This window comes from Pelecanus crispus, chromosome 17, assembly GCF_030463565.1.
Source record: "Pelecanus crispus isolate bPelCri1 chromosome 17, bPelCri1.pri, whole genome shotgun sequence".
Lineage (NCBI taxonomy): Eukaryota > Metazoa > Chordata > Aves > Pelecaniformes > Pelecanidae > Pelecanus > Pelecanus crispus.
Genome location: NC_134659.1, coordinates 3,709,683 through 3,735,458, shown reverse-complemented (window position 1 = coordinate 3,735,458; position 25,776 = coordinate 3,709,683). Strand labels below are relative to the sequence as shown.

At 41.8% G+C, this 25,776-nt stretch overlaps 1 protein-coding gene across 5 annotated transcripts; it reads left to right on the top strand.

The window, feature by feature from the left end:
- Window positions 1–1,723: 1,723 nt before the first annotated feature.
- On the top strand, window positions 1,724–25,776 carry MAPK14 (mitogen-activated protein kinase 14). 5 transcript variants are annotated; one of them, XM_075722313.1, is made up of 13 exons: window positions 1,724–1,866; window positions 9,127–9,256; window positions 12,827–12,885; window positions 13,266–13,377; window positions 13,919–13,948; window positions 14,384–14,431; window positions 14,864–14,978; window positions 16,027–16,098; window positions 21,746–21,825; window positions 23,921–23,989; window positions 24,537–24,615; window positions 24,923–25,096; window positions 25,573–25,776. In XM_075722313.1, exons 1-13 carry the CDS (start codon window positions 1,751–1,753, stop codon window positions 25,638–25,640), a joined length of 1,152 nt encoding a protein of 383 aa, XP_075578428.1. In that variant the 5' UTR covers window positions 1,724–1,750; the 3' UTR covers window positions 25,641–25,776. The 5 variants fall into 5 exon arrangements, with proteins under 5 accessions (XP_075578428.1, XP_075578431.1, XP_075578430.1 ...); XM_075722316.1 differs by lacking the exon at window positions 16,027–16,098; XM_075722315.1 differs by lacking the exon at window positions 21,746–21,825 and having other exon boundaries at window positions 23,910–23,989.

Sequence of the window (25,776 nt, the reverse complement as noted above, 5' to 3'; positions counted from 1 at the left end):
ATCATCCAGTCCAACCATTAGCCTAACACTACCAAGTCCACCACTAAACCCAATTAAGGGGAGAGTAGCAATTTCATGTTTCCTGGCTTGGTGGCTGGGCTATTTTTTAATGAGTAAAACTAGGAATCACTAAGGTTGGAAAGGATCTCTAAGATCATCAGCCCAACCATCAACCCAACACCACCATGCCCACTAAACCATGTCCCAAAGTGCCACATCTACACATTTTCTGAACGTTTCCAGGGGTGGGGACTCCCCCACCTCTCCGGGCAGCCTGTTCCAATGCTTGACCACTCCTGCCATGAAGAAATTTCTCCTAATCATAGAATCATAGAATCATCTAGGTTGGAAAAGACCTTTAAGATCATCCAGTCCAACCATTAACCTACACTACCAAGCCCACTCTAGACTAATCAAGGGTAGACCAGACTAAACCATATCCCGAAGTGCCACATCTACCCGTTTTTTAAACGCCTCCAGGGATGGTGACTCCACCACCTCTCTGGGCAGCCTGTTCCAATGCCTAGATAATATCCAATCCAATGCCTAGATAATATCCAACCTAAACCTCTCCTGATGCAACTTGAGGCCATTTCCTCTCGCTGTATTGCTGGTTCCTTGGGAGAAGAGCCCAGCACCCCCCCCAGTACCCCCTCCTGTCAGGAGCTGCAGAGCGGTGAGGTCTCCCCTCAGCCTCCTCCTCTGCAGACCAAACCCCAGCTCCCTCAGCCGCTCCCCACCAGACTCCTCTCTGGACCCCAGACTCTATCAGTCCTTTTCTTCGTCCATTTTCCTTTTCTTTTTTCACTTAAAAGCGCCCCTGCGGGGGCTGCGCAGGGCGGCCAAGCAGGGCCCGTGACACGGCGACAGAGGGGCAGCACTGCCCGAATTTTCGCTGCTTTGCACGGCGGCCGCCCGGCCCCGCTCCCCGCGCCCCGCTCCGCCGCCCCCGGCACCGCCCCTTTCCCCGGGGCCGCTCTCGCGAGAGCCCGCCGCGCTGGTGCCATATTGGGTCATCTCTGCCCTCGGCGCCCCAGCTCTCGCGAGAGCTGTCGCGACGGGCGATTGGGCTCCGCTGTCCGGGCGGCGGGGCGGGTGCGTGTGTGTGTGTGCGGGGCGGGGGGGCGAGGCCGTTCCCGGGCCCAGCCCGGGCTGCGCCGCTTGGGGCGGGGCGGGCGGGAGGCAGCGGCTGTGGCGTCGCCGCCGCCATCCCACCTGCGGCGGGGGCCCCTCCCCGCGCCGCCGCCCCGCTCGCTGCCGGCCGAGCCCCGCCGCGCTTCGCCTGGGCTCACCTCGCCTCACGGGGCTGCCCCGCCCCGGGGAGGGGACGGCGGCAGCCGGCAGAGGAGGCGGGGGGGGAAGGCGGCGCCAGGGCCCCCAGCGCCCCGCTGTCACCGCGCCCGCCCCCTGAGGTGAGGGGAAGGCGGGGGGGGGGGGGGGAGCGCGGGAGCGGGCGGGGCGGCGGCGGCCAACGGTCGGCGGCGTGAGGGGCCGGCGGCGGGGAGGGCGTTGCCTTTGCAGGGCCGCCCCCGCCCGCGGGAGAAGCGAGGCGGGGAGGGGAGGGGAGCGGAGCGGAGAGGAGGAGGAGGAGGAGGAAGGAAGGAAGGAAGGAAGGAAGAAGCCGCCGCTGCTGCTGCTGCTGCTGGAGGAGGTGGCGGCGGCGGCGGCCGTGGTGGTGCTGCTGCAGCCGGCGGGCAGAGCCTCCCCCTCCCGCCGGGCCGGGCCGGGCGGGGCGGGCTCCGGGGCCGAGATGTCTCAGGAGCGGCCCAAGTTCTACCGGCAGGAGCTGAACAAGACGGTGTGGGAGGTGCCCGAGCGCTACCAGAACCTCTCCCCGGTCGGCTCCGGGGCCTACGGCTCCGTCTGGTGAGTGCCGGGAGGGGACGGGGGTGCGTGTGGGTGTGCATGGGGGGTGCAGGGGTGTGCATGGGTGTGCGGGGGTGCAGGGGTGCAGGGGGGGTCGCGTCGGGCTGTTGCCCACCCCCTCGGCCCCTGCCCGCGCTCTCCGCCTGCAAACCTGCCCCAGCTTGCAGGGAGCCGCGGCGGGCGGCGTGCGGGGCGGTCACGGCGGGGAGCAGAGCGGGGCTCGCTTGTCTCCCGGGGGCTCCTCTCCCCCAGCTTTTCACCGCTCTGCTGCAAGAAACACTTTTTTTTTTCCTCCCGGTTTAAGAGCGATACTGCCGGGAAGCCGCAGTGTTGTCTTTGGAATGCGGCGGGGATTGCACCACATGGCAGGTGGCACTAAAACATTTTTGCAGGGGAAGATAATCGTGTCCCAACCCCCCCCCCCCCCCCGAATGATCTCATATAGACATATTTCACCGTGCCTTCTTGCAGTTAGTAGGTGGGGGGTGGAGAGGGATGGAGGCTGGCAAGTCCCCCGTAGCTGGCATTGCAGAGCTGAGGGCCTGGCAGCTCTCGTCCCAGTTTCCTTCTGGACCTGAAGGATAGATTGTATTTGAGGCGATTATATTTTTAACTGGAATCTGTTGATAGGGAGGGCAGAGGGAAGGCTGCGAGGGCTGGTTTTGCGTCCCTGACTTGTAACAGTGGGATTACAAGTATCGCTGTTTGGCAGTAGTGGATCGGCACAGGAAAACTTGTTTTATTGCTGTAGAATGACAGAATTGCTGCAATATGCGCTGCCTGGGAGAGTCAAGTCCTGGTATGAGACCTGCAGAAATACGGAGAGCTTGAAGATAGGAGTTTAGTTTTTAATGCTTACCTCATAGGAAGAAAACATCTGACAGGTTACACGTGCGAAATACAATACTTCCTTAATTTGTAGTTTCTCTGCTGAAGTATGTTGGACCATTAAACATAAATTAACTGGGCTGTATACATTGTTTAATCTTTAATACAAGGTTGCATTTGAATTGGTTTGACAGACTTCAGCAGTCATATGGTAGAGCTGTATGAAAGTGCTCACAGATTACTGTGTCCTTTTATTAAGAAATGGCTTCCACACAAACATTGTGGTTTTTATGCTATGTTCTTTGGCTCTGTCAAAGTGCGATCAGAATTTTCAAATATGGGTGCATAATGATTACACAGCTGTTCTGCTGCTGTATTTGAGCAGGCATGCATATTTTTTTCATTAACATAATGTGCAAATTTATATCATGAATATCATGATGTTTGTATCATTTATGTTATAAGGAGGGAGGCATACTGCACTCTACTAGTAGAGAAAAGTTGTTTTGCATGTGCTGCAGTTTTAAAGAAGTAAAGTTCTCAGCTGTTCTTAACCTACTGTTACAAAATTGATGGTCAGTTCAGCTTAAATAACATGCATTTCTTAAAACTGCTGTGCCTCAAGTATGCAGATGCTTGTATTTCATAAAAGACAAAGGCTGGTCACTTCTAGTAGCAAGATTAACCAATGTACTTGCCCGTTTTTTTAAAAATAGAAGGGTTTCGTTCTGGTGAAAGGAGGGCCTTGCTGCCACAGCTGATAAATACCCCTGGAAGTGCCACAGAGTTACGTAACTCCCCGAATGTAATAGGAAATGAATTTGCTCAGTGCCCTGTCCATTGTATTTTTAAGGTTGACCCTACGCAGTCTAGCCCATTCCTCTTGTTTTCCCCCTCCCCACAATCTCCATTGTGCGTGTAATGCTGCCAAAGTTTGTTTTCACAACCAATAACTAAAGAGTTTGCATCATGAATTTCCTGTTTTGCTGTGTTAAAACTTTCAAAGATTGTGCAACTGTGTTCAGCCCAAATGAAACAATTTTGTATTGGAAGCGGTTTCAGACATGTGGCACATGAGTCTTTTTGCAGTCCATGTTAATAGTTTTCTGTATGTTCTTCTAAAAATATGTTTCAGAAAAGATACGGTTCAGAAAGACTAGTGATATGGAAAGTATGTCAATTAGAAAAACAAAACCAACAAACAAACCTCCTTGCATATGTATGTAACTTTATTAAGCTGTGAATGGTGATGCATAGTATTTAGAATATTTCTGCAATGACTCGTTTCACTCTCTGTCCCTTCAGACATTTTTTCTCCCCAGTAAAAAGTTACCTAGTTTAATTTGAGGCTTTGCGCTTGGTGTACCTTTGTGTTGGGATACTAAACTGCAAGGTTTTAACCACCCTTAAACTGAATGGTTAAATGTATTTCCATGTATGTCTACTGCACTATGATACTAGGATGTAATAAAATGTTCTGTTGTTTATTTGGTTGTCAAGATGAGGTGTTTAAAAATGAGGAATTTCTAGAAAGTGGGGGGAAAATTAATAAAAAAGAAAGATTTAAGCCATCGGATAAATAATTTAGATTATGGAGCTGTCTGCTGTAGGCTGCTTTAGATGTCTAATGTCACTATGACTCGGAACACCCTAATATAGGAACGTGACTTTATTTTGTAGTCAGTGGATGGAGAGGCGCATTTTCTGCAGGCAGCTTAAGGCACCCAAGGTATGTGCTTAAACTTAGAGCAAATATTCCAGTGGTTTTGGAAGTATTGTGTGCAGTGTTGGAAGGGGGACGTTCAAACAGCCAACTCGGGTGTTTTCAGGATCTGCTTTTAAAAACTGAGAGTATGTTGTGATGCAAGTAGGGATTCAGTCCCAAAACTTCGAGAAACATGGATAAGCATCCTCAGAATGTTACATGACTTAGTAGTGAACAATTGCTGTGACATCTGTTGCGTGAAATGCTATTTCATTTATTCTTGCAACAGTTTTGTATATTCATACAACGTAGTCTTTTGCACGAAAAGGATTTTGTAACCAGGTCTACACTGAAACACGTGTGGGTTCCCAAAGTATCAGTCTTGTAGTGCTTCATGTAGGGGGGAGAGGGGCCTGGATAATGCAGCATCCTGCAGTGGGAAGTTGCTGAATGGAGACGGGATTGATCGGTGACTCACGGTTCGCTTCGTTTCTTGTATGTGCTGGAGGGAAGTCTCAGCAAACAACATTACTTCAGCCAGCTTGAAGCTAAGCAAAGAGGTGTTTTTCTAAAATGCTGTGAAAGCAGACTCGGTATACTCTTAGGAGTTTAGTTCATTGTTGTATTTTTTTGCAGCGGTTCTTTGTGTCTTGTATTGATACCTTTGTAAAAGAAGGGCTTTGGTTTAATCGCTTTGCAGGCTACCTGCATTGCCTTATTTAATTTGGAAAGGAAATGAACAGCCAAGGTTTACTCTTTGTCAGAATCTTGCATAAGAATCTTTTAGCTTTTTTTGTTTGTAGACTGTCAAGTCATAATAGCCCTTCCAAAACCCTTTTGCCCCACAGTTGTACCAACACTGACTCTGAATTTCCTGGATATTATGAAGATACTGAGATAGTTTCCCTCTTTTTAAACTGACGGAGAAATACTATGGATTTAAGAAATTTTAAAACATTAGGCTCCAGAGGAAATGAAGTAACAACCCTAAGTATCACCTTTGTAATAACAGTTCCCCTGTGGATTTTTTTTTTTTTTTTAACCACTGTGCATCTTTAGGCTTACTAATCCCTTATCAAAGTGTGCAAGTGCCTCCAAAGTACATGTGCACTTGGAGGGACAGGTGCCTGCTTCTCCAGTAAGGTGTGGTAGATACGTGAGGAGTGATATGATAAGAACTGTAAACCTGTGAGTGGGATGAAGCAGCCGTACAGGTAGGATTAGCAGAACATGCGTGAGGAAGGAGGATGGAGTAGGAGATGGGCATGCACAGAAGAGCCGTGAGCAGAGCTCTGAAAGCGAAGGCGAGTGGTTTGAACTTCATGGGAACTTTGCATATTAAGAAATGAAATTAGTGTGAGCACACCGGTCCTGTAGGGAGATTTTTATTGCAACTTTCTAAGAAGCAGAAGCCAACGTAACAGAGGAGAATAAGATTTACAGCTTTTCACAGTGTGTTGGGAGGGTAACTGATCGAAATGCATGTATAGACCAAACTCGAAAGTGACTGGTATTAATGATAAACTGCCAGATACTGAGAACTGTGTTTTTTCTGTCTATAGCTAAGGGTGCATGAATTAACTCCAAAGGTAGCACTGAAGAGATTCAGTTAGCTTGGGTATTTGCATAGGTGCTAGTGATGAGCAGCATGCTATTTAGCAAAATAGTCTTTGCACAAAAATTAACATTCTGATTATCTAATGTTTAAATAAAATGCACTCTTAAGTGTGTGCTTCAGTTCTTCAGTCTACTTCAAATGTTACTTCTAAGAAGATGTAAGTTGAATCAGTGGATAGGTTCTCTAAAATAATTGTTTTATTCTAGCTCTTATGTTCTGGATTCAGTTCAGGTTAGATCAGAATTGTAGTTTTAGCTCACTTAGGGTGAGGTGGATGCAGTCCCTGTGCCACAGTGCAATGCTATGTAAGAGGTTAAAAAACCCCATGAAAGCTGTGATAAATTCTGAATTTGTGCTGATCTTGTTTTAAAAAGGGTTTAAAACTGTGGCTCGTGCAATTTTTTCCCAATTGGGCTTTTTTAGCTGCAGTATGACCAGCGTAATGCAGCTGTTTTAAGTCTGTGATGAAAGCCAGCTTAGTGTTCTTTCAGACGTTCTCCAACATGACAGCTGTTCTGCAGCTCTGTGCTCCGCGCTCGTGAAGACCATTGGGCAGTTATCTGTATGGGCAGAAAAATTACTCGGCATGCTTTTATTTGTAGGGAAGTAATCTTTAGGCCCCAAATGTGGCCAAACTTAGAATTCTCCTGACTTCAAGAGTAACTCTAGGTTGCGAATGTGCGGCAATAGAAAATTTTCTTTTACTGGGCTTGTGCACGATGTCATTGGCTGGTTAAACAGTTTCTCAGTTCTGCTGATTGCAATTCTTCTTGGAGGCTGTACATGTACTACAGCAGAATGATGACTTGATACGACCCAAAAAATGTCATTAAAACCAAGATGAAATAGAATTTCCTTTGGACTCTGAAATAGCTTATGTTATGTCTGGTGGCTCTGAAATCTCTAAAAAGAATCTTGTGGAAACCAAGAGAGAAATCTGACTGTGTAGCTGTGAAGGTGGTTAATATGCAGGGGATCCCCTTCTTTTCAAGATGAAAGAGATACTGGTATAGGCTGCCTTATGCACCTGAGATGTTTGAAAGCTGGTAAAGATTCATGACTAACTGACAACAGCATGTGTTGAATTATGATGACTAATCTTATTTTTGCTCTAAGTCCTAGAAAACACCTTGAGTATCATTAAAATATTGTCATATAATTACAGCCTGAATTAGGTATGTTTGTCTATTGCAAAATGGTGTACATGAAGCTTAAAAAAAACCCAAAACCTAACTCTGTTTCCTGAAGCGTTGCAGCTTAAATATCAATATTCTAGTGGTGTGCGAAGACTTGCTGAAGATCATTTGAAATCGAGATTAAAAAATGAATGCTTAATGGCTTCTTTTGGCTGCCCAGGCTGAGCGAGGTGTAAAGGAAAACTCGTGCGTGGAAGTGATTGATAGTGGGCATTCTTTGAGGCAGTATGGTGTAGCTTGAGTAATTCAGCTGTGACAGTTTGGTGCTGCTGTGATCTTCTCTCTAGCGGTATCTTCATCTCTTTCCCAGAGAGCCCTTCCGCCTGTCTGTGTGCGGGTGCCCGTTTGTAGAGGAGAGACGACGACTCCATCGTGCGCAGGGGGTTTCCATTCTCTCGCAGGACCTAGGGCAAGGATCGCTGTTCATAGAAACAAGCTTGTATTTTGTTCTCCATTTCTCATAAACCTCGTATAGCAAGTTCCTTGGAAACTGAGCAACTTTGAGATAAGGAGTCTTTTGGCAAGTTCATTTCAGTTAGTTGCTTTAAAAATAAATGACACTGCAGTTATTTCAGATAGCTTCTTTGGTGGGGGTGGGTGGTAAGTGTTGTATATATAACTGTGGTTTTGTTCTAGGACTACTTTTGTGATTGGTTTTGAACTTTCTGTTAGTTAAACTGCTTCACACTTTACATTTATAAATGTATAGCTTTCCTTTTCACTTGATGTTTATGAAGAACTAGCGCATACTCACTTTTAAATGGAATCAGGAGTTTGTCCTGAATCAAAATGCAGCAGAAAAATAAACAAATCCTGTCCTCCTCTGACTTGCTACGTTCCATACTTTCCCCTTGCTTGTTATCTTGAATCAAGCGTAGCCTTGATTTCACATCCTCTCTTTCGCCTCCTCCTTCCTTTTTGACAAACCAGAGCTGTTTTAGATAAGAACATCAGAGAAGAAAGAGGAGTAATTTAGTTCACAGCTAAATACCTCCATTTCTTTAGTTCCTCACATATAAGCCCTAAGTTCTGGAAGATTTTATGCAGTGTATTAGAAATTTAACATAGTTCTTCATGTGTTAAATTTTTGGTTGTTTCAAAAGTATCAGGCTTTTTGCTTTTTAATATTATAAATAAATAGGTTGTGATAGGTCTTACTTCAAAAGATGATTTTACAGTACAAAATACCAAATATATATATGAAGTTACCAAATAGGATGGAGCTAGTCTTCATGGGTCCTAAGAATAAACATTATTTATATGTATAGGTTTTATGTATTAGTTTCTGCTAGAGGGTCAAGTTTTAGTAATGTACAGCTAAATATCATTTATGCACATGCATTTTTGTATAACAGGAGCTTAGGATTATGTGTGATTTACCAAAGAGGTTTGATTTCAGCTTCAGTTGTGATTAACAACCATCATAGTTGATTTTATTAAGCACAGGCCTTGGATTTTTGTATGGACTTAAACCATAAAAGATAGTATCTTGAGCATAGCATTTTGTGATGAAGTATGGTGTATGAAAATATGTTTAGGAATACAGATAATATTTACAAGTACTCTTCCTCTCTCCAGAGTTTTATTGCCGTATTTATGTTTAAGGGCACAACTGTTTTTAGACAGAAAAATCATAAACATTTCTCTTTTTCTATAAAGTTTCCCTTTGTGAACAAGACTCATCTTGTAAACATTTTCTGTGGAAATGAACAGTTGTGTAAATACGTGGGGATTTTGGGTGGGGGTGCAGGTTGTGGACCAGGATGCCTAGAAATTGTTTTCATTGCAGCAATGGAGAAATGGGGTGGACTGTGACTCAGAGTCCAGATAGTTGCTATCTGGAGTCGCCAAGTGTGGATTTGAAGGTGTTTATAAATAATTAATTTTGATGATTTGATTACTCTTTATTGTAGTTCTGCCTTTGACACAAAAACTGGGTTGCGTGTGGCTGTAAAGAAGCTGTCCCGACCATTTCAGTCTATCATCCATGCCAAAAGGACCTACCGAGAGCTGCGGCTACTTAAGCACATGAAACATGAAAATGTAAGTGGAAGGCGATGGTATGAGAAATTGGTCTGAAGTCGAACTGTCCAGTGAGCATCCAGCATGACTGCATTTAAGGATCTTGTTGCATATGTTTTTCTAATACAAATACAAAGCTTGCAGTAGTCCAGGGGATTATAGTTGTATAAAAGCAGGCAGATTTAAAAAACAGAACAAAAAAAACCCACAGACCCCCCCAAAAAGCCACATAACTAATTTTGTATGAAAAAGTCTTCACATTTCCTATAATAATCTGGAAATTACTGATGAGCAGGTTCATGCTGTCTTAAGGATTTTGGACGCGGGTGTGATGTCACTTATATTTTCCTGCTTCCTTGCTGTAGTAAGCTGTAATTTTCGTTATGTTAAGAATTTATTTTAAAAAAAGAAAATCTCAAAGTTTGTTTTTAGTGTCTTCTGGAGGGTTTTTCATATTTGTTTGTTTTGGCTTGCCTGTGTCAGAAGGGTGTGGAGTAGATGTTCACTAGATTCCTGTAGGTAAAATAGGGAGGAAGAAAGGGTGTGTGTGCGTGGGGGGGTGGAATGGGATGTTTTTTTGTATAGGCCATCCACTTAAATCATCAACGGGGGAGCAAAATAGGATGTGACAAATGTTGTGTTGGACTATGCTATATACTGTCTAACCGTTTTTCGATATAACCTCCATTTGGTATAGAAAACAGTTGGTTGACCAGTTCTGTGTGTTTGTGGTGTTAACACACCAACATATTTATATTGCATGCTGTTTGGAGCAAATATTACATGCAGTGGAACAAAAAGTCTCATAACCTGCCCTCTGTAGAGCTGTCGGAATGTCAAGAGGAAAGGAAGGCTCTTGATTTCTTTTGTCCAAGCAAACTCCAACTTAGCAGAAGGGAAATACTGTTTTGGAAGTGGGCTGAGCAAACCTAGGACCTTTATCTAGCACAAAAAGCCAAACAAGCCTAATTTCCTTGGAAGGTCTGTTCAGGACTTCTTCTGTTGTGGCAGTGGTGGTTGTGCGGTGTGGCTCGTAACCACCGCAGTCAGCAGCTGGTATCCCGTAAATCTTCTCGGTGTTTTTAGTGTGGCTAACATAATTGGAACTTTTGACGCATGTATGTACTATCGTCAACAATACTTCCTCGGTGCCTCTGTACGATACCATTGTCTCAACAGTAGAGGTAGCATTTGATCCTGCTTAATATCCATCCCCTGGAGTTTTTTCTGGATCTCTTCTCATAGCTGAGGTATTCTCCAAACAGGAAAGCTTTTAATATCTGTTAAAAAAAACCCCAACAAACAAAAACAAAACAAACCCCGCCATATCGATCCATTTTGTCTAAGCTAATAAGGTTAAGTGATGGAAATTAGATTGTGACTGGTGCTACAACAGTTCTGTGCCTGGCATTCATTAATATTTTTTGATTAGTACTGCAAAGAGCCAATGTAGATTTGAGAGTAAGGGATAAAAAGAAGTTAAGTTGTTTGTATATAGAAATATTTATTATCAGTTCATCGTACCGTCATCTGTCTGTGGGAAGTTTATCTAGGTTGTGGTTTAAAAATCCTGCAGATGCAGAGATGTTCAGAGCCAGTTCAGGCAGGCTTATTAGTGCTAGTGTGTTGACTATACAGATCTCAGTTCAGAAGTAAAAGACTTGGTTTTATGTGGCACAGAACATACCAGCAAATCTGGTAGCTCTGGCGGTTTAAGGGGCTCAGGCATGGGATGGTTTTCTGTATCCTGTATCTAGTCTGGTCATGATGATCTTGAGCAAATAAATGGACCTGCAGAGCACTCGAGCGTGTCTGCGTTATATTTTCAAGTTCCAGGAGGCCTTGTTAGCTTGCATAAAGCACAACACTGAGCAGATGGGAGAGCAAATGGGTTTGTTGTCATATGAAGAAATTAATAAGCTCTGTAACATCCTAAAATGTTGTGAGGGGAAAGCAAAAGGTTAGGGGTTGGGTTCTGAATCTACTGGCGTTCACGGTTCCTTGGAAGTGAGTCAGTGATGTGCTGCAGAAAAACTGTATAGTGTCTGTGAAACTCGATGAGATTAGTTTGATACTGTGCTTTACAGTGTAGCAAGATAAAAATGATGAATGAAAAAATCCTGAGGTCTAGATAGCAAAGTCAGTTTTTGTCTTTCCATGCTAAACTGTGTGGATAACGTTGATTCCTCCTCCCCCCCCCCCCCCCCCCCCCCCCCCATAAAAACTGGTATGGAAGAGTCCACTGGAGAAAGAAACTAAGCATGAGAATTATTATACAGGATGGATATGAATGTTAGAGTTTGAAGGTGTCTGTCTAGAAATGGAGTTGCTGCAGTGTATATGAAGAGAGGCAGGAAAGTGTTCTCTCTCTTCAGTTTCCTCAATAAAATGCGATCTATAACGTATAATATAGATGAGACAGAGGCTTTTATTTCCTACCCACTTGCTCTGTTTTCCAAAAACATAGTCTAGGTTCCTCAAAGATTTTGTCTTTAGTTCTCTGCTTAGAGATAACGCAATTGATTCTGACATCCTTGACAGGTGTAAACAACAGGATAAAAAGGATGGTGCAAAGGGGAACACAGGAATCCAACTCTTGATTTCATATGCACGCTGGAACCATTACTGAAGTTGCTGAAACGTGCATGATGCTTGTGTGAGATGCTGACTTAAAAAGGGAAGAGGAGTTTTTTGGAGGTGGATGAAGAGAACCTGTTCCTTTATCTCATATAGTGACAAAATGAAGTATTATTTGCTATTAAGAGAAGGAAAATAAGGTTTAAAAGCAACATTCCAGTGAACATTAGAACAATCTTTATCAACCAGATGGATTTTTTTTAAATGCTGTAAATTACCTAGAAGATAATTATGGGATAATAAGGTATAGTTACTCTTTTCTACAAGGTAACACATGCATATACTTTTACTCTCTGCTGTTAGAACAGCTCAGCTGTAAAGTGAAAGGTGGAGTAGCTGCTCTTTGGGCAGAAAATACAAATGACAGTGTGAAGCTGTGAAAAGTGGGTCCTCATTGCATCGCACTGTTTTCCTGACTTATTTTCTACTGCAGTCATTATTATTCATTGCTTGTGCTACAGATCCTTGAATTTCTCTAGCCGTTACTCAGTACAAGTGAAACAAATACAGTCTCCCAATTCTTATTTTAGTATGTAGTCAACAGTATAACTAAAAATTGAGCAGGAAGCAGTTTTGTCTGGTGGTTGTTTTTTTGTTTTTCTCATCCATTTATTTCCCAAACAAACTTTAGTTGGTTTTTGAAATACAGGATTCTAAACCAGTGTTTACACCTGCCTTTTGTTATGGCTCCTGTTGGATGCTTTAAGTGGATGGCTGGTGTGAAAAGACCAGCTGTATATTTTTAACCTTAATTTTTTTTTTACACAAGAATTGAACATTTGTTTCTGATCTTGTATGAATACTAATTTGTCTACATCTGAATGAATCATGTAGTTGGAAATGAAACATCTACTGGAATTAGTAGTTTCTATTCCACAAAGGATCTTATTAACTGTATCGTGTTATACTGTGAATGTATTTAACCCTGTTTTCACTTTACTGTTTTCTTTCTAGGTGATTGGTTTGTTGGATGTGTTCACGCCTGCCAAGTCACTAGAAGAATTCAATGATGTGTAGGTAACTTCTCTGAAGGCTGCAACAAAAATCTTTTGTATCTTTCTTACACCTCCCAGATTATTATAGAAATATTTGCCACCTTAATTTGTCTGCCGTCATTCTCAAATGATTCTGAATTCCAACACAAAAGATACTAGGGCATCCTAAACTATTGGATTCTTCAAACTTGTTCACTTGTGTTTTATTGACCAGTGCTGTAGGAATCAGTGTACCAATCTGCTATGTTATTTGAAGTGTCATGAACTGTATTTCATTCAGCAACACACTTCATGCTTTGGGACAGTCATCCCTAGCTACTGGAGCTTCATAGGGAATTTTTATCCTAATCCTGTTGAAGGGATTGCTTCATAGCCTCTGTGTTTCCTTTTGTTCATAGGTACTTGGTGACACACCTTATGGGAGCAGATCTGAACAACATTGTGAAATGCCAGAAACTCACCGATGACCATGTGCAGTTCCTGATATACCAAATTCTTCGGGGACTGAAGGTACTTGCACCTGTTCTACCTGAACGTTGATAGCTCATCAACGGGAGGTGGAAGTTCTTGATGAATGTCATATCCTCAGAGATCGATATGAGTACACAGTGGGGCTTCTGTAACTTTCGTAACATATCGTAGGATAACCTATTATTATTGTTCTTTCCCTTCACACCTCTTTGGAGTGCTGTATCGCTAAAGCTATGTATCGTTTCAGAAGATATTTCTATATGTTCCTATGGGCAGAGTCTGGAAAATTATGAAGTATGCTGCCCTCTAATCTGCTCTGGCTATGAATCTTCCATTTCTTCAGTTTTGTTTACTTGTGGTGTTCCACTTGTGGCGGCGCTCCTGGGTGTTCCTAAGGAGACACGAAGTGAAACACCTCCCTACTTGAAGCCCACAGACTCGTACTCGGTTCCTTCTGCAGACATTCAAAAGCTGTAGCATTTGAATTGTGTGGGATGGGGTAGGGCAGTATTGTCTGGTGAAGCAATGAGAAGGAGGCTACTTGGACTGTTAAGTTAAAATTTGTCATCTTGCCTTACAGTACATCCATTCAGCTGACATAATACACAGGGTGAGTATTTATCCTAAGATTGCTTCCTGTCTTTAAAAAAGTGCAGCACCTATAGAAACAAGAAGAAATTTTCCAGGAATTATTTTGTTTAAAGAGTCAGAAGGTTAAACATGGGAAATGGTTATAAAGATCCATAGTTTCTGTTTCTGGCTATGTTTGACTTGTACCTTTGTAAAATAGGTTCTCTATTTGTTAAATATACATCTACAGCACTGGTGTTGCAATAAGCGTTTATGCATTTTTGCTTATATGTGACACCTCTGAGGACCACAGAAGAGATCGCTGACTCTGGGATAAAATAATTTTCCCGAGTATGGAGAGTTGGTATTTACAGCGAGTTAGAATCTATCTTCTATCTGTATTTACATTTTATCTACTTTAGACTTGTGAAACAACATATATACCACTGTTAATGCTGATGTTTAATTTTTTTAGGATTTAAAACCTAGTAACCTAGCTGTAAATGAAGACTGTGAGCTAAAGGTAATGTAATCGCAAGGTCTGATTGGTTTGACTGTGACGTCCCTTGGAATTAAAAGTGACAAAATAATTCCTTATAGAAATACTTTTGTGACCCAAAGTAATAATATCCTTCCCGGCTGTAAAGGACTGTAAGGATGTTTTTTTTCTGTACCTGTTCATGTGTTTTTAATGAATTGTCATGAAAGTGAAGAGTTAACAGCTTTAGTTTGGGTTTAGTTGTTTTAGAGAGAAGATACTCAGATGTAATTTTGATTGAGTCCTACGCTGTTCTAGGCTAGTGTCTTTTAACAGGTTGTGAAATTTAGTTTCATAATCTGCTTTTCAGTTGCATCACCTTGCCTCAACCCAATCCAATAACTGCCTAGTTGTTTGCTCTAACTAGTTTGCGTGGTTCCGCTGCAGTAGTTAGTGGATGTCTTTTCTGTTCTGTAGATCTTGGATTTTGGCTTGGCCCGACACACGGATGATGAGATGACCGGGTACGTGGCTACCCGGTGGTACAGGGCTCCTGAGATCATGCTGAACTGGATGCATTACAACCAGACAGGTAAGGCATTTAACTAACACAAGGCTCTTTCAGTTCTTGAATTTTTTTTTTGGGGGGGGGGGGGGGGGGAAGAGGTTGTCCTCTGTACGTGCTCCTTTCCATTTGATTGCATAAGTTGGCAGTCATGGTAATTACACTTCAGTAAGGGTGATTAAAAGAAGGCAGGCATAGAATTAGTATTTGAACCGCAGTCTATCAGATGGAAGTTAAGAATCATTGTGATAGCATTGACAAGACTTCTTTAAACTTGAACCTTTGAAATTGCAATTGGCAGAATACTGTCAGTACTAACCCCTTGTTTTTCCTAGCACAGTGGTTTTTAAAGTAAGTGAATGGAATGTATCTGGATGAGGAGAAGGTGTGTTTCTAGGAAGCTGCTGGGAATATGCTGAAAAATGTCTGGAGTTATGGTGTGAAGAAATGCTAAAAAGTATATAAATCTCCCTTCCTTTCCTCTCTTCTTAGCTGCTTCTTCACAATTATATCTTCCTCACAGTTTCCAGTATCTTCTCAGCAGCACACTGTGCCTCCCTACAATACTTCCAGATCAGGCACAGAGAAGAAAAGCAAATGCTAAGAATAGTTCTTGTACAGGAGAACATATGGATCAAAGAAAATAACGTGCTACTTTGATGTCATACTACTTTACTTTTTCTTCTTTTCTCTTTTCCTCTTGCATGTATGTGGACTTGTCTTGTATCTGTAGTATAATAGTTGGTGGTTGTTTGGGTAGAATTTATGTAAGGCCACGTGCAAATTTTTTCCTCAGAGTTGTCTTCAACAGGTTTCTTACTCTTCGATTGTGGAGATAATGCATGTTACGCTCTGGAAGGAAAACTTGCCTGATCTAGTATTCTGTATTTTGGACAAGTCTTAGATGATGTAGTTACTGAACAGTATCAGTTACCTTGCAGCGTATCTCAGATTGTTTCAATACCATAAGACTATTTAAGGGTCAAGTTGTTTGTACTTGTTGGATAGGGTGATTCTATTGAGACTTTATTTTTCTGCATTATGTTGTTTTGTTTTTTTATTTTATTTTGTTCAGTTGATATTTGGTCAGTGGGATGCATTATGGCTGAACTGTTGACTGGAAGAACGTTGTTCCCTGGTACAGACCGTATCCTTTAAAAGTAATATATTTTTTTGAAATGGAAGTTAGAGATCTTCACTTTTGCATACTAAGCAAGAAGAGAAGCTCTGGGTTGGTTGTGGGGGGTTTTGTTTGTTTTTGAATTAATGGCTTCTTTTACTCACAGTACGATGAGGTGAGTTCTTGATTTTGCTGCACATGAAACAATCACAGTGTGCAAGAGGGCAAATCTCCATTAGCATCACTAGAATTACTTGCATGTTTGTTTCTGGGAGTTACTTTCCTTTAACTTTAAATTAATTGGTCTTTGAGTTTGTAGAAAATAACTGCATGGACTAGGCTGTCTGCTATGAATCCTCTCACGCTTCAGGTCTCTAGCAAATGTGAAGCATCCCTTCTGGCCTCTCTTCTGTATCCTGGTGGTATGCTGTGAAAGCAGTGGGTTTGCAGATTCTTTAGTGCCAAGGATCTTATTCCAAATTGCTCTGAAATGTTTAGGTTCCGCTTCCATGCTTGAGCGTAAACAGATCGTGAGCCGCCTTTTACTGTATGCTTGTATTGATGTGAAACAGATCACGTCAAGACGTGAGTAACGTCTCTTCAAAATAATTTTTCTGCTGCACCAAAGTGGGCTGGGTAGGACACTTGGGCAAATTTATGAGAGAGCTTTGTGAGAGTTGATCGTGATTTTCCCCAGGAAATTAGAACTAAGACTTGATGCAGATTGTTATAACTTTTGTTTGTTCAGCCACACAACCTATAGGGATGACTTACTGCTGGCAAGATTTTTCATTGCCTAGAAATTGGCCTTTATTTGCCAGAGAAAATTACATTGCCCACTGTTTACCAAAGTTTATTCTTTCAACCACAGTTTGTTTATTTTAATAACTTTTATTAATTTATTAGTATTTATATCTGTTAATTCAAATAGTTAGCATTTGATTAAAAGAAAGCCAGTGCTGCAAGTGCTGGCCTTCTGTGCACTGTGTTACTTCTGGAAAGCATCTAGATTCTAAAACTCTTTGGTGGAGGGGAAGGCTTTGATTCCAGTTTTGACACAGTTTCATCTCCTTTTCAATGTGCTTTAACTTTACCATTTTTCCTTTTTTTTTCCTGCCTGTCTGCATCTCATAATCTCTCTCCAAATTTGTTGAACTTGTTATGCTTTACTGTTTAGTCATCTCTGCTGCATTTTTCTGTTGTCAAGGACAGAAGCAGAACTAACATGTAAGTTGCTTAGAAGCTAGAAAAGAGTTGCTATATTTCTATTGGCTGATTTAGCAGGTATGATTTGGTTTGGGCAGATTTTGTTTGTTTCTGTCAAGAAAAAATGAGAAATCAAGAATTGTAGATTCAAACAAAGTGAAAGTCTTTAAGCTGTTGCCACTGTTTAACCCTCCTGACTTCAGATTTTAAAAATCTTGATACTTGCACATAAAATATTGGCTAATAGGTTTTGCAATATGTAAGAAATGCTTCACAATGTGTTCTTTATGAATTGAACAAAACAGTTATCTTCCAAGTCTACAAAGTTTTTTCTCCAACGGTGTTCTTAGCTGTGAATTATAGCCAATAATATCCGCAATGCAAAATAAAGTTTACTTTTAGGATCTAAATTGCCTGCTTTGTGGTATTAAGATACTTTACTAATTTATATTCTTAGCAGGTGCTTGTGATTCTTTACCTTAAATACTCAACGTCTTTTGCAAATGGTAGTAACGCTTTTGAATTAAATGCTTTTTCTGTTCCAAATTGGTTAGATTTTAAGAAAAATAAGGCCCAATACTTTCCCATTCTGGATAAAATTTGTAGTGCTATAGTTCTTAACAGTTTGTGTTTGTGGTTCCCCGCTTTAAGTAATGTATATGCTGTTTGATGGTGAGGTTAGAACTGTAAGGGGAGCAGGGTTTGTGGTTAGGAATCTTGTTTGTGCGTGTAACACCTATCCAAGGATCTAGAAAGGCACCTGTCAGCTTTCACGCCAGTTTTGCTGACATCTAAAGACAGCAAGCAGAAGTAGGATAACAATAGGTTCTAGCTTCTCCCTGTCTTGGAAGGCTCTTTGAAATCTTTATATATGCATGCCTTTTGGAGAAAGTTTTAGGAATTTTCCAGATGTAGATCCTGCTGGGTACTTCTGGGCTCTTAATTTCTTTGTACCCACAGATTTGCTGAGGCCTGTGTTCCTCCTGCAGTGTCACTGTGCAATTGCTGACTTACTGACTTTGCAATTAATATTAACATGCTTGATTCAAGGTATATTTACCATGCTTCTAGTAGCCAAGGATATAGTATATCCAAATCCACTGCAGTTCTAGGGAATTCACTTTGCAGTTGGAGGCAATGTGACTATGTATTCTGCGTGTTCAGGAAGCTGGAAGCTGCTCCCGTTTGACAACGAAAAATTTTACCTTCTTGCTTTTTGGTCTCAAGATGTTAATTTTCTCAGCTATACAGCTTTATATTTCCAAAATGAAATAGGTAGTGACAGAATAGGTAATGCCTTCTCAGGATGATCATCCTCCTGTTCAAATGGTTCTCTTGTTTGAAATACTGGTCCCTTTCACCTAGAGTTTAGCAGAAATGGTGTGATGTTATTTACAGTCCATCAGATATTTCTTTATACAGCCCAGAGATGCATATATTGCTTGTAAGGGGCTTCACTACAGGCAAGCTGTACAGTTAATGTAATCTGGTAAGTAATAAAGTTGTATTCCGAGGTGATGATCTTCAGTCCTGTCTATGATGATTATGCCACTGATAAACTAATGCTGAGTTTAGGTTTAAGTTCTGAAAGACCTAATCTGTAGAGATTCTGAACACGTCTGTTATTGACTTAAGGCAAGAATTGTAGATACTCATAGAAAAAAACCCCTGTGATTAATATGGGTTTAGCTCTGCAGGATTGTTGCAATATTCCTAACTTAAAACTGAATGTAAGCCAGTTGAATTGTTCCTATTGCAATCTATGGGTGGAAATATTTGGATGAAAGATGGATTTCTAATATTGGTAAGATCTCTGCCAGGAGGTGGAGAAGGGGAGCAAGATTGTGGGAAAGACTAGTAAGAGACAAAAAAATTGAGGTAATGAAAATCAGAGTCCTTCGGGCATAACTAGAGGCTTTCTTTTTGTTATTACTGTATCTGTCTTATGCCAAGGTCAGTTTCTGTTAAACGTGTATATTCTTAATTTTGTTAACAGCTCTCGTAATGTGAATGATTCATACAAATAAGTTGGAAAGTTGACTTGAAGTTTGACAATTTGACTAGCATAAAATGATATAAAGTACAAATAAGAATATCTTGAATGTTTTGTACTAGTTTAGCCAATTTTCTGTATGTTTTAAGTTGATGGTATTCCCTTTAAACTCTGAAGAGTGTTTTTATTACTATTTTTGTTCAGTAGTATGAGACTTTCACGGTAACTAACCAGTTTGAAATTACACTTCTCCTGATACATCTTATTCTTGCTTGTGGTGGCAGCTAAAACAACTTCTGAACTTTGCTTTGCCTGGACAAGCTTTTACAATCTTGCGATGCCTGCTACCGATGGTGATGGCAGGTTTTCTGAATTTTAGAATCACTGAGACTTGTCAGTCGTTGGGGGTACCTTGGTGATGGCATTTGGGGTTTGCATGCTGCGCTTTCCTTCTCTGTGCACATGCTGCTTTTTCTTTTTTGTTTTCCCTTTTGCTTTGTATTTACTAAATGTTTTTCCTGTCTTTAATCACTTATGGCTCATTTCTCTGGGATGTGGTAGGCCCTGCAATTTGGCAGGTTATAGATGGCAGGCCTAAAACTAGAAGCAGGGGTTGGGCTTTGGCACACCTACGGCAGTGCCAGTTATGCCTTCTGTGCCTTCTCTTGTTTATCTGAGAAGACACTGAAGCATGTTACACAAGTATCTCCCAGTAGCGTGCTAGGCAGCGGTATTGCTGGCACACCTGGTGCACATGATTTTAAAAGGCCTTTAAAAGAATTTAAATATTTAAACTGAGGTATGGCATGTGACTTCTGAGGCATGTTGGCAGTTCAAAACTTGCACAATTGTTTCTTGCACAAGAATGAGTGGAAGGTGTAAGGGCTGTTTTAAATGGCGCCGAAGAAAAGCCAATTTAAATGAGCTAATTGTGGTTAGTATAGCACCCTCTGCTAATTCTCTTACACCAGTAGATATACTGATTTCATTTTAAGCATTGACAATTAAGAGTTGGCAATGCAGCAGCTAAGCTAAATCCAACTAGATGCATTGGATTTACTCTTAGGTTCCGAGTGTTTAAGTAGGTGGGAGTTGGCTAAGCGACTTGAGAAGTGAGAAATTAGTTCAGCTGTTCTGACAAAGTACAATTTCCAGGGCTTTTGATTCATTTCATATGCAAAGCTTTAGACCAAAGTTTACATGAAAAGATAAAGGTTTTAGCAAAGTGTTGGTGATTTCCTTCATATACAGCTTGCCAATATTACATGAACTCTGAGGCTTTTTTTTTTTTAAAAAAAAGGACAATATTTGAAGTGCTTACAGTATTTGAATTAAAAGATGTTCTAACAAGGAATTGTTAGATTCCAGAAAAAGCATTGTCTAGTAAGTAGACTGCTCTTACTGAAAGGAGAATGTGTAACTAGTGTGATATAATTTTAAGGGCAAATATAAACATTACAGGCAGTCTGAAATCACTAGTATGTTTTGAAGGACAGCATGGAGGATAGTTCAGAGAAAAAGGAGAATTATTGTTTTAATGGTTTAAAAAGATACCTTGTGTCTCCTTACTATCTTGCGTTTTAGGCATATGACTCTGCATTTAGTGGATTTTTTCCCCTCAAGTATATGTTTTCTCATCTATGCCAAATATTTAATTTTTCTGCCTTGTTAAAGAGGGCAGCTCAGATTGGTACGTGGCCTGGTGGGAGCTCTGTTCTGCATAAAACATTCTTTGCAGCTGCAATGTTACGTCCTGAGAGCTTTCTATGTAGACATTTAAAATCTGAGCCCAGATCCTGTTCTCTGTGCCGCTCCAGCGGGTCTGTAGGGCAGAAGGGAGATCCGGGTGCTTTGCCTCCTGCCCTGCCGGTCCCCGGGGAGCTGGCAGGGGTGGCCGTGGCTGCTCTGGGCCGGAGAGAGGTGCCCCCATGTTCAGGGTTAGGGATGCTGTCGGTCATGACAAGGGTCCAGTTGTTTTCTTACTTTCTAAGTTTTATAAGTGGCTGAATTACCTTGGAAGGTGTTCACAAAAGGCCTTGACTTTTTTTTTTTTTTTTAAATATTGGCGCCTACACTTTTCAGCCTTCTGCCTTACTTCATCTGTCACTAACGCAGCCTAATCCTGCTAACTGCTTCTGCTTCGGTGTGGGGCCTGGAAGGGTGAAGTGAGCATGTAAACTGATCCTTTGCCAGTGGGGCAAAATCTTTGACTTCTGCTTCACAATAGTTAAGGATGCGGTGACCGATTCAATGCATGTGGTGTATTTGTAGACAAATCGTTCAATCCGTTTGATGCAGACGGAGCTGTGTAATACAGGGGTATTCAATTGTAAACGAGAGGAATGACTACAGTTTGCTTAAAATAGCTTTTCAGTCGAGGCCTTGGCAGGCATTAACTTTGAACGTTAATAGGCTGATATGTTGCGCTTTTCATTTTGATTTGTCCCAGCATTTTCCTTTATGGTCCATCATTAGATATTGATCAGTTGAAGCTCATTTTGAGACTCGTTGGAACCCCAGGGCCTGAGCTTTTGAAGAAAATCTCCTCAGAGTCTGTGAGTTCACACTTTGATTGTAATATCTGCCCTTTCGGAAGTCCCAAGTTTGTGTGTTGCCCTCCTGTAGTCTATCTATAGTATGTGTTGGGATTTATTTTCTGTTATTTTCCTTCCTTTGTCATTCTTCGCTCTTGGATGGCTTTGAGTTCTTATGCTGTGCGTATCTGATCTCTATTCCTCTTACCTCTGCCTGTGGTATGATTTCTTCCTGCCATATTCTCATTTTACTGCTTCGTGACTTTAATTTCAGTTTGTGGGTTTATACTTCGTGATAAATTGTACGATCAGATGCTGCTGGGGAAGTATTTTTCACAGCTAAGAGCTTGAGGCTCGTCTCAATTATTATTTCTCCAGATTGCCTACCCAAGGATCTTTCTTAACGGGAGCAAGTTTGTTATCCATCCTCTAAACACTATACAGTCCCTTCTGTAGTATGATTAATTTCCGAAAGGCTACTGCCACCATCTTGGTTTTTGTAGCACAAAATCCAAAAAGCCTTTTAGGTGTTTTCATGTGGCAGCCGTTTCCAGGGCACGCAGTATATAGTCTGAGAATATAACTAATTGTGCCGTGTATTTAAAGGGTATTGCTGTATGGGGCCCTTTTATCAGGGTAATAGCAAAAAGCTTTCTGCAGTCTCCTTTTTAAAGGGTGACCTCTATTTTCAGCCATACTGCCATTTCTATATTGTTCTAATCTTGAATTGTGAACTTCTGCAAAGACAGTATTAAATGGCATTTAATTTTACCTGTTTCTGAAGGTGAAGTGCATAAAAGTTAGAGCAAGAGATGCCGTAACAGTACAGATTAACAAGCTAATGCATAGCGAGCAGTGAATTTGCTTAGAGGTAGCTAGCAGCATACTTTAGCAAGTCACTCTGCTGTTTCTGATACGTAACAGAGGATCAGTGCGGTGGAGACTGAGATTATTTTGTACTGCAGCTTATGTTCTTTTTCATGTAACAGTGACGGTAAATGCGAAATCAAATTACGTTTGATGAAGGTAGACATGCGGTGCAAGTTGGAATCAATTGGTCAACTTGCTGACTATCACACCAATTTAAAAACCCCTGAGGTTCTACCCTTGGAAAGGTTAGAACTGAATAACACAGGTTGCTTTGGGTGCCTTGTGAACTGACCTTAAGGGTAGTCTGGTATTTGAAGTACAGGGGATAAGCAAGAGAGATAAGCTTAAAGGTTGACTAGATTAAGCAAAAGATTAGTTTGCATACGTAAGATTGAAGTGGGTCTTTTTTTAACATTGCACAATAAAGAGAATAATTGCTCTTAGCCAGGTACAAATCAAGAGTCTGTTTAAAAAAAAAAATGCAGTAAAGTACTGTTTCTACTATTTTTTTCCATTGTACAGAGATAGCAAAACTATCAGTGTGTCACTGTAACGAATTCTGTATTTGTTTTTCTGCTGCATTACTTTACTTGCTCTTACTTTCTCTGTCTGTTCACTGACATCAGCTAAGTGTCTCTTATGCAATGCTAATGTTTTGCTAATTTTGCATTTATTGCCTCCTGTCACCTCGCCCACATACCAAAGTGCATTCAAAGCTGTTTAGAAGGAGGTGTCAGTTGTGAGCCGATTTCACTTTGCACCACAAGGAACTTAAGTACTTTCTATGCAGCAAGAAAAAAAGCTGGTAACCAGTGCAGAGGATACAATTTTTGTTTCTGTTTTAATTTTTGTTCATTTTCCTGAGGCTGTTTGTAGCTGCAGCAGCCTAGGAAAATTTTTGAGGAGTAGCTTCAGCCAAAGGAAACGTCTACTGTGGTGGCTTGAAACTGTTGGGAAATGTGAATGCAACCGTGTTGTAGTGTAACGCTACTTATGGCGGACAGAAATACTTTCTGTACTGACGCTGTTACCAACTGATCAGTAATTCTCCACTGTTTTACATGTTCACTAGTGCAATTGCTAAACTTTTCACAAGTATTTGAAAAAAATTAGCGGACCCTGCCTGTTTGGCTTTTGCCTTGTGGTTTGCAGAAGAGATGCTTTGTATGCAGCTGTTTTCTGTTTAAAATGGTTTTTGCACTGTTTTTAACAAAGCCCTTGACTAGGCACTTAAGATATTAACCAGCTTCAGCAGATCATGCGTCTGACGGGAACACCCCCTGCATATCTCATTAACAGGATGCCCAGCCATGAGGTGAGACCTGAGCAGATGAGGGGGGTTTGCAGGGCAGGTCTTCACTTGCAGTGTTCGCTGCTTCTATAAATGATATGCTCGCATGTGGCATGGGGTGGGCAACTAACTACCTGCTCTTCAACAAGATTTTTGTACTAAATGAAGACTTGAGATTTGGACAGTGCGTACTCAGCCGCAGACTTCCGAGACTCGGGAGAGCCTGGATGTGAGTCAGTTTTGCATTGTGTGCGCCATGTCGTGCGGCTTGCCAGCAGACACCGTGCTGCACGCGGCCTTACCGGGACTCCGAGGCAGTCGGCTCTTGCGACACCTCTTTGCTTTTCAGCCTTGCATGAACCCCGGATAATGTCAGCTCTTCCTCCGCTGTCTTGAGTGGCCTTTAGTTGGGAAGGGATAATGCTGATGGGCTTAGTAAGTATCAGAATAAGTAAAGAGAAGGCAAAGTGAGGAGACAGACCATAATAACCGGTGCTTCAGGGTGACTGAAATGTACTCTGTCTTGGTGGCTGGATTGTATTATACTTCAACAGAATATTTATTTCCACAGGCAAGAAACTACATTCTGTCTTTGTCTTACATGCCGAAAATGAACTTTGAAAATGTGTTTATTGGTGCCAATCCACTAGGTAAGGCTTGCTTTGTAAATGCTCTGCTCTTCCTGAAGCTAGCATGTCCTGGGACACCAAGACTTTTCCCAAAGTTTTGTTTTGACTGCAGAAGTAGTCCAGAACAGGGCTATGTACCATTTCGAAAGTTTACAAAGTATGTGTGGGCTGAGGGTATAACAGGAAGAAATTGTGGGTGATGGGTGGGTCCTGAGAAACTGCAGAGTCCTCATATACATTGGGCTTTTATGAGCTTACATTTCAGAATACAGTGGCACACAGCTCACTATGTAAAAATCCTTTCTTTTCTGTTTTGGTGCTTTTGCAGCTGTGGACTTGCTAGAGAAGATGTTGGTACTGGATACAGACAAACGAATTACTGCAGCAGAAGCGTTGGCTCACGCGTACTTTGCTCAGTATCACGACCCAGATGATGAACCAGTGGCAGACCCCTATGACCAGTCTTTTGAAAGCAGAGAACTTGAGATTGAAGAATGGAAAAGTGAGTTTGGGGGCTGGGGGAGAGAGCCAACCTGCTTCCCTTGTGGTCCATTCCATAGCTGCAGTTCAACTGAGCCGTGTAGTTAGAGGCGTAAAAGAAACTGATAAAAACGTTGGCATCCTGTTCGCTCTGAGGTCCTTATACTGAGAGAATCTTACCACGCGCGGCGCGCATAATTAGCGTAATCCCTGGTAACTAATTATTACTGTGAGCATACAAACATGTAGGCGACATAGTTGCTCGTGTCTTTATGTTTTCAAACTTACCCACGTCTCCTCAATGCTCTGGAATTATCTTTTATTGTGTATGTCAGTCTCTGAGAATGGTGTAACCACCATTCTTTTCTTTTTCTTCTTAATTAAACCATGTTTTTAGTTTAAAATAGTGTGAGAACGTTTAAGATTGTTGCAGGTTTTCTTGCGTGAGGGATGTCTTTAGTACTGCCTACTAAGTTTCTGTCACGCTTCTCCCGCCAGGCCTGACATACGATGAAGTAATCAGCTTTGTGCCACCACCGCTTGACCAAGAGGAGATGGAGTCCTGAGAAACTGCTCTCTTCTGTTTGTCCCACTTCACTGTGAGGGGAAAGCCTTTTCATAGGGACTCTCCAATTATTGTTCAAGTGCCTCGTCACAACAATATTCTCCTTGGTGGAGGGGTTTTGTGTGTGTTGAATTGGG

What these genes read in the sequence shown, in the direction of transcription:
- MAPK14 (XM_075722313.1), top strand. Translation starts at nt 1,751, where the DNA reads ATGTCTCAGGAGCGGCCCAAGTTCTACCGGCAGGAGCTGAACAAGACG. An exon ending in CAGCTGACATAATACACAGG is followed by an intron (nt 13,949 to 14,383) that starts GTGAGTATTTAT and finishes TAATTTTTTTAG; the next exon opens with GATTTAAAACCTAGTAACCT. An exon ending in ATGAAGACTGTGAGCTAAAG is followed by an intron (nt 14,432 to 14,863) that starts GTAATGTAATCG and finishes TCTGTTCTGTAG; the next exon opens with ATCTTGGATTTTGGCTTGGC.